Here is a 13,398-nt window from a genome sequence, read left to right as displayed (position 1 = left end):
TCAGAACTACTGAAGAAAGCAAATAAAGACGAAGTAATTCTTAACCTAGAGTATCTATTATTATTATTATCATCATCATCATCATCATCATCATCCTCCACCTCCTCCTCCTCAAACACTGGGATACAGAAAAAGCATCATCACCATCATCATCATCATCATTAAACACTGGGATACAGAAAAAGCATAAGACATGGCATTTGCCTGCATGCCATATTTGCTCTCGTAAGAAATAAAGATCAGAAAATTACATATCACCAATTTAAATGCACAATTTCAGAGAATCCTAAAACTAGAAGAAACTGAAAGTTCAAGTAGGACCAACTCCCTCCTGTCATCACAAACAAGTTGTGAGGCTTAAATAAGATGTGTTAATCACTTGTTTTTTTATATAACACTTTTTTAAAAACCCACAAACATCTTTAAAGACACTATTTTGTAATCATGGCATTATCGCCATCATGGTACAGGTGAAACGTAAATCCATGACTGTAAGATAGGAGTGGGCAAACTTTTCCTACAAAAGGATGAGTAATAAATATTTTAGACTTTGCAAGCCACATGTGGTCTCTGTTGCCTTTTCTTTTTCTTTTTTAAAAGACCCTTTAAAAATATAAAAATCATTCTTTTCTCACCAGCCATACAAAAGCAGAGAGGCCAGATTTGCTCTGTGTGGGCCACAGTTTGCCAACTCCTAGACTAGACAGTAAAATAAAGTCATAAGAGGTAGTGTGTCAAATCAATTCATAAAACAATGATAAGATCAGGAACAGATTTTAAATCCTCACATGTCATTCAGAATACCATTCCACATCTATGAAAGTCTCTACCTTACCTGAAACTCATCAAAACATAAGAGACATGCTTCTTCACTAATTTCTTCAGCTATGGGAGCTATTGGATCATATGATTTAGCCATGAATCCTGGTTTCCTTTTTGGCAAACTCCGTTTAAGGCGGTGTATTCCTTTAATGGATGAAATTAAACACAAATCAAATCCTGTATTAATAGTACATTTTAAACAACTAGAATGTATCTTTTAAATCTCTAAATGAAACTGTAGTGTGATCATAAAAATTAAGTTTAAATGCCACATAAAATCAAGTGTGATTATTGAAAATTGGTTGCATTTTCCCCACCTCTAAATAAGTTGTTCACATCTTAATACATTCCCATGGTTGTAAAGACACTTTGTAGTCATTCCATTCCCACCCTTCAATCACTTCAGAGATGACAAAGTGATAGCCTAGATGACAAGATGGTAACTAGAAGGATCAACAGATCAATCTTACTGCTGAGGATTTCAGGGATGTGCGCAGAGGAGGTGATCCTGCCCTATGTCTAGCATACGTAATCAGGATGTTCCCTTATTTCTAGGCAGTCCCACTTCACTCCTTATATGTGTACTGAAAGCTGGAAGTATTAGAAGAAAAACACAATCTTCCTGCCCTGGTGAGGTTACAGTATAGCTGGTAGACAAATAATGCACAACTGAAATAATGTAGGAACACTGACAAAGCAATAAGGCAAACACACAAGTACATGAATGCCTACGTGCTAAGGTGACACAGAGGAAAGGACCTAATCAAGAACAACTTCTTGAAATAAGCGAGTTTTTTAACATTTCTTATTGATCCTTAGTAGAAAGAGAAAACACCTGATCTTCATATCATAACCTCTCTTCTCTTAATGGGAAGTACTGAATTTGTCTTTAGGACCAACTCTAAATACATCATGAGTTTTTTCAATATAGCACAAACAAATGAAACCAAATAAAACCTTACTTTAAGCAAACTAATTTTTTAAAAGATTCAAAGATTAAGAATTTTAAAAGATGATGAAAACTATTTTGTAGTGTTTGCCCACTTAAAAATCCCTTCTTTTATTTTTATTTTTATTTTTTTTAAAGATTTTATTTACTTATTCGACAGAGATAGAGACAACTAGCGAGAGAGGGAACACAAGCAGGGGGAGTGGGAGAGGAAGAAGCAGGCTCACAGCAGAGGAGCCTGATGTGGGGCTCGATCCCATAACGCCGGGATCACGCCCTGAGCCGAAGGCAGACGCTTAACCGCTGTGCCACCCAGGCGCCCCAAAAATCCCTTCTTTTAGACCATTTAACTTACTTTCATGAACATCTAGCATGAAACCATGAAAATGAACCCGTTTCTTCCTCTTCATCTCCACATAAGCATAAAACATGTCCATCACCATTGTTTTCCCTGTACCTTAAAAAAAAAAAAACAACACTATTAAACAGTATGTACTGATTGCTCTAATGATTGTTCATTAGCTTTGGGATAATGAAACCACACTCTTCTACTGGAAAGCTTAAGGCTATGTTCCTTTTTTTAAAAGGAGTGTTTATTTTTTATGTTAAACCAGCTAAAAATAAAATGTTGATATTGCTCTTTCCTGTGAAAATCATGTTATTAGGAAATACAACATTTAGTTAACATTACAGGGGCTATTTCCCCCAGAGAACTATGTAAATAAACTGGCAAGATCTGCAGATTATTCATTCTTCAGTTTCTCGTCCAAAAGACATCAATCTGAGGGGCGCCTGGGTGGCACAGTTGTTTAGCGCCTGCCTTCGGCTCAGGGCGTGATCCGGCGTTCCGGGATCGAGCCCCACGTCAGGCTCCTCCGCTAGGAGCCTGCTTCTTTCTCTCCCACTTCCCCTGCTTGTGTTCCCTCTCTCGCTGGCTGTCTCTTTCTCTGTCTAATAAATAAGTAAATAAATAAATCTTTAAAAAAAAAAAAAAAAACAAAAGACATCAATCTGAATAAAATAACTTAATCAAGTAAATATTTATTGGGCCATAAGTGAGAGGAGTGGTCTTAGGCACTATGGGAAATTCAAAGATGAAAATAAAAAAAAAAATAAAGTTTAGTATCTAACATAAATGCTGAAAACAAATAATAGATGTTGATTAGAACTAGAGAACTGCCAATTTTAACACTTTTTTTTTTGTAGGTTTTTCTTTATTTCTCCTTCCTATCCTACAGGATTTCCTTTATAAATGTTGATACTATGTTCTTTTTCTTTTAAGTTTTTTATTTTAATTACCATATAGGTAACATATAGTGTAATATTAGTCTCAGGTGTACAATATAGTGATTCAACACTGGCATACATCGCCCAGTGCTCATCACAATAAGTGCCCTCCTTAATTCCCATCATCTATTTCACCCATTCCCTCACCCACTGCCTCTCTGATAACCATCAGTTTGTTCTCAGTAGCTAAAAGTCTGTTTCTTGCTTTGTCTTTTCTTCCTTTGCTTGTTCCGTTTTAGCTTTTTAAGAAAGCGTTCTTGGGGCACGTGGGTGGCTCAGTCGTTAAGCATCTGCCTTCGGCTCAGGGCATGATCCCAGGACCCTGGGATCGAGCCCCGCATCAGGCTCCCTGCTCTGCTGGGAGCCTGCTTCCTCCTCTCCCACTTGTGTTCCTGCTCTTGCTGGCTGTCTCTCTCTCTGTCAAATAAATAAATAAAATCTTTAAAAAAAATAAAGTGTTCTTAATATGTAACACTTTCTTAAAAAGCTTGGAACATAAATCTTTCAAAATGAGGCCTACTTGAAGAAACTGAAACCGTTAATCCTTATAATTTAATTACCTAATTACCTATAATTTAATTACCTAATTTTCAACACTGGAACTTTTTTTTTTTTTTAAAGATTTTATTTATTTATTCGACAGAGACAGAGACAGCCAGCGAGAGAGGGAACACAAGCAGGGGGAGTGGGAGAGGAAGAAGCAGGCTCGCAGCAGAGGAGCCTGACGTGGGGCTCGATCCCATAACGCCGGGATCACGCCCTGAGCCGAAGGCAGACGCCCAACCGCTGTGCCACCCAGGCGTCCCAAACACTGGAACTTTTTTCAACACTGTGATTGCCTTAGTAATCAAAGAGTCACATTTAACAAATACATACAGAAAGTCTTATTCCCTCGAAGCAAGCCCAGAGCTCTGGGGACATTGGCAGGACTCAAGCTCAGGTCAGACCCAGCATTCCTCAGCAGGCCAGGCCAGGCCAGGGCACGCTGGTGCTGTCCCTCATCCTCACTGGTCCCTCCAGCACCACCCCACCACCGTGCCCATCCTCTCCTCGCAGGAGCTACAAGTATTCACAGGACATGAGACCTGAGTTTTAAATCTATTTGGCTTTCCTCCATTCCATATGACTTTGAGCCCATGCCATTTGAATCCCCAGAAAGTTTTCTGTATATGAAAATATAATTCACCAAACACATCCAGTCATTAATGAAGAAACCAATTTGATTTAAAAGTAATTTTTTTGCAAAAATATTTAGTATAATATTTCTTGATACAGTGAGTGGCAGCAGATTTAAATCATTACATTTATGCAAAATATTAATAAAATTTTAAATTCTGCTGCAGGAAACACAGTATACTTATAGATCCAGAAAAAAGTCATGATCTAGCTAGCCAAAAATGTGAATAATATATATTTGAATGTAATCTTTGTACTTCTCTTTAAAAAACAGGCTTAAGATATAACAAGACCATCACATAAAAAACTTCTAGAGATAAAAGCAAAAAAAATCATAAAGAAAAAAATGGTTACATGAAATTTAACCTTCTGAATATCAAAATTACTATAAATAAAATTAATATCCTTATTTATTTAATCAATATACTGTTACTGGATATATGTGTGAGACCCTATTCTGGGTGATCAGGATCGGGTAGTAAATAAAACAGACAAAAATCCCTGCCTTCATGAAACTTGAAAGATTAACCTTACATATCTTTAAATATGAAGAACTCTTAGAAACTACAATGCTGTTTTGGGGTGTTTTTGTTTTTGTTTTTGTTTCTGGTCTGTCCTAAATCTCTTACTTTTGAAAACTTCTCTACTTAGCATGATTCTATGAGGGTATCAATCACAGGATAAGCCAATCAAAACACCCCATTATCATATCCACTGTGGTTGGCCCTGTAATGGGCACAGGACCCAGTTAGATCAGTGTTCTCTAGGGGCAGTTAATGTGTATTCTGAAAATGAGAAACATCTCTTCTCTTTTTAAAGGAGCAACCTAGAAAATTCCAGAAATCTTTTCTATAACAGCAAAAAATTATGACCAAGAATGAAGCCAATGACAAAACTATGAACAAGAATGAAGCCAAAAAGGAAAACAGGACCAAAATATGATGGAAAAGGGAAATGGAGGGACAGGGAGACAGATCCCAAAAATATCATTTAAGACATTAAATACAGATCTGACCACAGGTGAATCAGACCATTACTCAACTTAATAATTAAACTAGCCATTAAATTGTCCCCCTGGTTCAGCTAATTCAACTGGCTTCTTTTTTTCACTACAACTGAAAGAATACTAAACAGGACAGATTTAACAGGGGAAAGAAAAAAAGATGATCAATGTACAAAAAATCATGAGTATAGAAATGACACAAAAATATAAATAGCTTTAAACACATTTTTAAAAGTTTAATTCTACCAGAAATAAAAGGAATACAAGTGAAAAACACCCATGATATACCATTTTTATGTTGGTGAAGATATAGGAAAACACGCACTCTAATATACTTCCGATGATAGTATAAAACCAACCCTCTGTAAGTCGTTTGGCCATGTCAATCAAAAGGTGGCCGAGTATCTAAAAATACTTAGAACCAAAATCAATACTTAAAGATACTTTTGCTCCCTAAATTATTTCAAAGCTCAATGGAATCCCAATCAAAATCAATTTAGAAATAACTTGATGACATGATCCTAAAGTCAATCTCCTGATAAAAAATAAATAAATAAAGATCTATCAACAGAAAACTGATTAAGTAAATCATGGAACCGTCATATAATAAAATAGTATATACCCAGTAAAATGAATGAGGTAGATCAGTATGTTCTGATATGACATGATATCTAAGACCCACAATTAACTAGAAGAAAATAAAATCCTTAACATTTGAATAAAATAAAAACACCCACACATTTAAAAATTCTCCTGAGTGACTAATTTCTTTAAAAACTGTCAAAAGGGGACACCTGGGTGGCTCAGTGGCTGAAGCATCTGCCTTTGGCTCAGGTCATGATCCCAGGGTCCTGGGATTGAGTCCCGCATCAGACTCCCAGGGAGCCTGCTTCTCCCTCTGCCTGCTGCTCTCCCTGCTTGTGCACACATGCGTGCTCTCTCTCTCTCTCTCTCTCACAAATACATGAAATCTTAAAAAAAATTAAAATGAAAAAATTAAAAGTGCCAAAAAATACTCTGAAACAAAATTAAGTAGCAAGTAATAGAGGCTGGGGGAGACAAGGAGGAAGAGAAACTATACCATAAAAATTTATTATGAAATTAGAGAAATTATATTTGAGTGGTACTGGATTTTTTAAAAAATCAACTAAACCAATTAAACAGACCTAAGGATATATAATAACAGTGTATATGAAAAAAAGTTAAAGACAAATACTCAGCCATTTGCAAAAAATAAAACTAGATTCCTACACACATTTCAGACCAAAATTAATTCCAGATGAATCCAAGGTGCTAAAAAATATGAAAAACCTGGAAGATAATATGCATGAACATTTATATCACCTTGGAGTAAGAAAAGCTTAGCAATGTGTATCAAGAAAATTAAAACTTTTGAGAGACCATGTGAGAGTAACTGTTTCCAGACTTGCTATCCCAACATAAACTAGAAAACTGGATGAAATATATAAAGCTAATATTTTCAGACACTGGAAAATAAAAATATAAGACTCTGATCCCTGACAGAAGGAAAAAACAAGATGAGCCGTATATCACTGCAGCTTTTGGCTTGGAGGCACCCTCCAGACTGCTGCACAGAAAGGAGGAATCCAAGCAAAACACCTAGGACAGGCTGAGTTGGGTTAAAAGAGATCAGAATTATGGGAGTCCAACACCAGTGCAATTTGCAAGGCAAAGTGCCAGGGAGGAGGAAGCTATCTGTGAAAGACCTGCAGAATCACCATGTGGGTACTCTTAAGTCTTTGGCTGAATACTAGCTACTCATGTGTAGGGTGATACTTCATGATGTGAGGCAAAGGATGGCCACCAGGAAACTGTAAAATGAACAATTTCAGAGATGCTGAACTCATACAACAATTTGAATGAATCTCTAAGAAATTACGATGAGTGGCGGGGGGGGAGCCAATCTCAAAAGGTTAGGTACTTTTCCACTTATATAACATTTTTGAAATGACAGAATTTTAGAAACGGAGAACAGCTTGGTGGTTGCCAGGACTTAGAAATGGAGGGTGAGTAGGTACAATTACAAAATTATGAGCAACATGAGGGACTTGTGGTGATAGAATTGTTCAGTATCTTGACTGTGGCGGTAAATACATCAACCTACTCAGGTGATAAACTGTACAGAACTAAACACAGAGACATAAATACAAGTAAAACAAGAAAGTTGAATAAGATCGATGAATTGTATCAATGTCATTCTGTCTGTGATATTTATACTCTGGTTTTGCAAAATGTTACCTTTGGGGGGAATGAGTAAAGCGTACACAGATATCTCCGTATTACTTCTTACAAGTGTGAATCTATAATTATCTCAATAAAAATTTCAATTAAAAAAATACTTCAGGGGTGCCTGGGTGGTTCAGTCGGTTAAGCACGCTACTCTAGATCTCAGCTCAGGTCTTGATCTCAGGGTCATGAGTTCAAGCACCATGTTGGACTCCATGCCCAGCATGGAAACTACTTTTAAAAAAATACTTCAAATGAATCAAGCTGGCATGTAAGTAACTTAACTCCCTATGAAAATAAAATGCAATATATAAAAACCATATAATCAATTCCTTTGAAAAAATGTTTGACGAAAGTCAGCACACATTATCAAATCTCTTGGCAGACTAGGAAAAGAAGCATACTTTTCAAACTCATAAAGGACAAATACAAAAAGAAACCTACAATGAAAAGATGTTCAACATCAGTAATCATTTGAGAAATGCAAATCAAAACTACGAGATACCACTTCAACACCCATTAGGATGGCTATTATTTTTTTAGGAAGAAAACAATAAAAATTGGTAAGAATGTGGAAAAATGGGGACCCCTGTGCATTGCTGGTGGGAATATAAAATGGTGCAGCTTCTGTGGAAAACAGTGTGGCAGTTGCTTAAAAAATTAAACACAGACCATATGATCCACCAACTCCACTTCTGGGTATATACACAAAAGAACTGAAAGCAGAGATTCAAACAAATATAGCGGTATTATTCACAACAGTCAAAAGATGGAAATAACCCAAACACCCATCAACAGATGAATAGATAAAAATTGGAAACATATGCTAGAATATTATTCAGCCTTAAAAAGTAATGGAATTCTGACACATTCTACAACATAAATGAACCCTGAAGAAACTATGGTGGGTGAGATAAGCAAGACACAAAAATTTAAATAATATAGGATTCCACCATATATAAGATACCTAGAGTAGTCACAGGGACAGAAAACTGAATGGTGGTTGCCAGGGCCTGGGAGGGAGGGGCATATGGAATGAGGAATTATTGTTTATAGGTATAGAGTTTCAATTTGGGAAGATGAAAATGTTATGGAGATGGACGGTGTGATGGTTGTAAAACAGTGTCAATGTACTTACTGCCACTGAACTTGACAAGTATAAGTGGTTAAAATGGTAAATTTTCTTATGTATATTTTGCCACATTAAGAAAAATGAATACATTTTAAAAATTACCCTACAATTAACGTCATACTTACTAGTGAAAGACTGAACACTTCTCCCCTAAAATTTCACACAAGGCAAGGACATTCACTCTCACTACTTCTATTCAGCCTTATACTGGAGTTCCTAGCTACTGCAATAAGGCAAGAAAAAGAACCAGAAGACATACAAATTGTGAAGGAAAAATCGTCTTCATTTGCAACAGGATGATTGTATACATAAAAACTCCTAAAGAATCTATCGAATAACCTCTAGAGTTTATAACTGAATGTAGCCAGGTCACAAAAAAATCAATTGATTCTATACACTAGCAGCAATCAGTTGGAAACTAAAATTTTAAAACACAATACCATTTTGCAGTGGCACCAGAAAACATAAAATACATAGGAATAAATTTATCAAAACATATGGCAGAACTCTACATTACAACCTACAAAACAGCACTGAGAGAACTTAAAGATCTTTAAAAATGAAGAAACATAACATGCCCATAGATTGGAAGATTCAATCTTCACCAAAAAATCAGTATTTATCAAAAATATCAATATTTTAAGTTATCAATTCTTTCCAAATTGATCTATAGATTCAATGTAATCCCAATCAAAGTCCCAGGAGGATTTTTTTTTTAAACAAATTAACGAGCCAGTTCTAAAATGTATGTAGAAATGCAAAGGTCACAGAATAGCCAAAACAATGAAAAAGGCAGAGATGGAAGACTCCTATTACACCACAGGGATGCATCAGCAAAATCCAAGTTGTAGGAAATCCTACAGGACAAATTAGTTTATATATGTGTGTGTGTGTATATATATATGTAACAGTGTGATTTTTGCTGATGCATCTCTGTGGTATGATGTCACACACACACACACACACACACACACACACAGAAAGAGACTAAAGACTTAATAATTAATATCACATTGAAAACAGAAACATTTATGACATAATTAGAAATCTGAATAACTGAATATTTAATGAAATTTAAAATAATGTTAATTTCTGAGTGTGAAAATGGTATATACTTAAATTTCTTATTTTGTTTTCTCTTATTTCTACCAACATCTACTTTTTTTTTACTTCTAACAGAGACTAGTAGATATACCCAAGTAATTATTAATATTTGACTTTCCTCAACACCAAACAGTGCTTAGAGAGAATATGAGGGAAACGTTAAGTTCACAACACTACCAAAAAAGGGAGGAAAAAGGTAACAAAGATCTTTCTAAAATGTAAAACTCCTTCCATGTGGCTATGGTAAGCACCATTAGATTCGGTATGGTGGGCAAGAGGCTGTGTGTGGTAGAATTTCAGAGATGACAAAAGATTTCTCTGCCCCAAATCACCAAGTAGTCAGCTAGAGCGCTACAGTTCTATTTCACATAACAAGTTTCAGTGAAATTCTCTTAGAAGGCTCTTTATATTTTTTTAAATTTTTTTAAAGATTTATTTATTTATCTGAGAGAGAAAGAGAGCAAGCACAAGGGGGGGGGCAGAGGGAGAGGGAGAAGCAGGATCCCCACTGAGCAGGGAGCCTGACGTGGGGCCTCCATCCCAGGACCCTGAGATCACGACCTGAGCGGAAAGCAGATTAACCGGCTGAGCCACCCAAGGGCCCCTATAAGATTCTTTTTAGATGCAAATGTTCTGGTGAGGTAACCTACTCATCCAATGGAATCCATTAAAATTTTAGCAAGTAGTTCAGAATAGTTTAGATAAGAAACAGCTTAGAAGTAATTCAGACATTTAGCTAGAAGGCAGATCCTGGGATAATATGAGTACAATCAGTTTAGTTTAACTAGTAGAGAAAGCTGTGTCCTATGGAAGGACCAGCATGAGAAATCCTAATGCCCAAAAAGATGAAACAGCAGGAACAAACCCTAGCACACCAACATGTAGTAATGGATACTAGAGACACTAGACCACTGTTTTTCAAACTGTCTCTACAACCAGAATTATTTTTTCATAGACTAGAACAGAATAGAAAATATCCAAACATATCACACGTAGTAAGTTTTCTTTCATAAAACTATTTTTCAGGTATGTGTGTGCACATGTACACACACATACATATGTAGGTCAGAATGTAAAAATATTTGTTATTGTGGGTCATGTTCAAAAATATTTCAGAGCCATCGCAAGGGTCTATAAGCTTTGGGTGAGCAAAGGCTGTCTCTGCTTTTATTCACCATTACATCTGCACAAACACCACACTGCCTGGTACACAGCAAATGTTCAATAAACTTTGTGAAGTGAATGCAAGAATGAGGACAGATTTTAAAATAATGTGGGGAAGAAACCAACACTAAATTTTACCTACTTCACAATTTTGTTTTGGTCTCTATAGTACCCTAAATAAATCTTGTGTTTTTCTCAAGAGATTTTTACTAGAGGAATAATTTATAAAACCTAAAGCTCTTCTAACTTTCAAGTCTATATAACTATGAAGCCAAAAATGACTACTTGAATGTCCCCTCCCAGTGCTGCCCTTTTCACAGCCAACCACCCTGCTGAAGGAGCTGGAAGTGCTGTCCTCCATCACCCGAGCCCAGAATTTTACCAGGAGGTAGCAGAAAAGGGACTAACCAACAAAAATGTACTTTGATCCTCTCCAAATGTACAGGAGGAATCATTAACCCTGCCATCACCACTGCTAGTCAGGAGGCGAAACCTTACAATCTTGTTGTAAGAAAGACAACTATACTGGAACACCTGGGTGGCTCAGTCTGTTAAGCATCTGCCTTCGGCTCAGGTTATGATCCCAGGGTTCTGGGATCCAGTCCCTTATCGCATCAGGCTCCTTGCTCAGCGGGAGCCTGCTCCCTCCCTCTGCCTGCCACCCCCACCCCCAGCTTGTGCACACGCACTCTCTATCCCCCCTCTGACAAATACTAAAATCTTAAAAAAAAAAGGGGGGGGAGCCAACAATAGGGTAAGAACGAAGCTACAAAACACTCCCACTGCTGCGTTTGGCTTCCGCATGAGATATGCTAAGCATTTTATTAATGAAAACATTTCAAGGTTGAATCATGATGATAAGGTCTCTAGTTTACATAACTCTACTGGGGCTCCCTGGATTGAGGGTCCATCTGAGTCAATCATCTCAACACAAGCAGAGTGGAGTGTTCATGACAGAGCCTAAGGCAAGTACAGGAATAAGGAGCGGACGGGGGTGCTATGAAACAGACATCTTTCCCACTGAGTCTCTTCAAAATTGAACACCTGTTTCCCAAGTCTAAAAAAGGAAAATAGTAAGGAAAAGGAGCTTGTGAGAGCATTCTGAGGTTATTCTCCCAGACAGATAGCAGCCACCCCCTAGCCCCCAGCAAAATGAGAATCTAATTTTACTACCTGTTTTGTAAGTGTTCTAAACTAAACTGAGTACAGCCATCAAAATGTTCATTTCCCTTCCTACTGCAGAATTCCTTTTTCTTCCCCTCTAGCATTGTAAAGATGTTTTTAACCAAATGCTGCCACGTACCCAGCTCTGTGAACAGCCATAGATGTTACCATATCCTAATTCTTTCAAGCACTCAGATGAATTACAGTTATCATACCTTCCTTCAATTTATTAGCATATGACTGTGTTTTCCAAACTAAAATCTATTAACTTTTATAGGTTTAGGGTATTATTGTTGTTTTTTTAAGTCCTTTTGCAGAAGTGGAAACAGTTGTGTTTTATTAACCATCTCCATTTATGGTTAAGTGGTTGAGGTAACAGGAGAAACAAAGATGTTGATTTTAGCAATGACTAAACATGAAAATGAAGGTACAGGAAGTAAATGTTCTCCAAAGAGGCAAAGAATGAGAGAGGACAACAGAATGAGAGGTGTTAGCAGTACCCAAAGGTGTGGATACATGAAACTGCTCAAGCACCTGGTATAAATTCCTTTCTAAATAAGAACTAAGCAAAAAAAAAAAGAAGAAGAAGAAGAAGAAGAAGAAGAAGAAGAAGAAGAAGAAGAAGAAGAAACACCGTTCTCAAAAATACCAATTAGCCAATGAACTAAGAAAAAGAACAGCTTGAGCTTTTCTTTTTTTTTTTTAAGATTTTATTTATTTATTTGCCAGAGAGAGAAACAGCCAGTGAGAGAGGGAACACAAGCAGGGGGAGTGGGAGAGGAAGAAGCAGGCTCCCAGTGGAGCAGGGAGCCCAATGCGAGGCGAGGCTCGAGGCTCGATGTGGAGCTGGATCCCAGGACCCCAGAATCACACCCCCCAGCCGAAGGCAGATGCCTAACTAACGACTGAGCCACCCAGGCACCCCAGCTTGAGCTTCTTTGATAGTTTTCAAATCTGTAAGCTCGAAGAACATAAAGATAAAGGGCAAGCTCTCTCATTCACTTGTTTATGAACTCACCAATTCTTTTTATCGGATTTGCTAAATCGTTTAAAACAGGCATTCAAAAACAAATAAGAAGAGGGAGGACCCAGGAAGGAACAGTTGGATCTTTAAGGCACTAATAACTACTTATTCAGCTCCTATTATTTTTCTTGTCCCAAAATTCTTACTAAGATAAGGACCTTTGCCACCACGTCCTCATAACGCAAATTTCTTATGGCTATAGGGGAGCCTAAGCTTTATCAGTTGAGGAGCAAAACTGACTTTGCTATATGTAAATGTGCATTTTGAGAGGCCAATATAAGAAATGATTGATAAGCAATAAGACCAAATAAAGTAAGAGTCACCTT

General features: G+C 37.1%; 1 protein-coding gene across 5 annotated transcripts in view; it reads right to left on the bottom strand.

Moving 5' to 3' along the window:
* Nucleotides 1-13,398, bottom strand: part of AFG1L (AFG1 like ATPase) — a 231,256-nt gene that overhangs the window by 134,675 nt on the left and 83,183 nt on the right. For 4 of the 5 annotated variants that reach the window (XM_045806940.2, XM_045806943.2, XM_087865365.1 and 1 more), the window contains 2 exons: nt 2,127-2,228; nt 836-966 (listed from right to left, as the gene is read on the bottom strand). In XM_045806940.2, coding sequence (XP_045662896.1) covers nt 836-966; nt 2,127-2,228 — 233 coding nt within the window. The remainder of the gene's footprint in view (nt 1-835; nt 967-2,126; nt 2,229-13,398) is intronic. The other variant, XM_087865364.1, reaches the window with a different exon arrangement.

Source organism: Ursus americanus, chromosome 11 (assembly GCF_024610735.1).
Source record: "Ursus americanus isolate L20-20 chromosome 11, mUrsAme1.1.p, whole genome shotgun sequence".
Taxonomy (NCBI): Eukaryota; Metazoa; Chordata; class Mammalia; order Carnivora; family Ursidae; genus Ursus; species Ursus americanus.
Note: the sequence above shows the minus strand (reverse complement) of the source record. Positions and strands in the feature narration are given on the sequence as shown.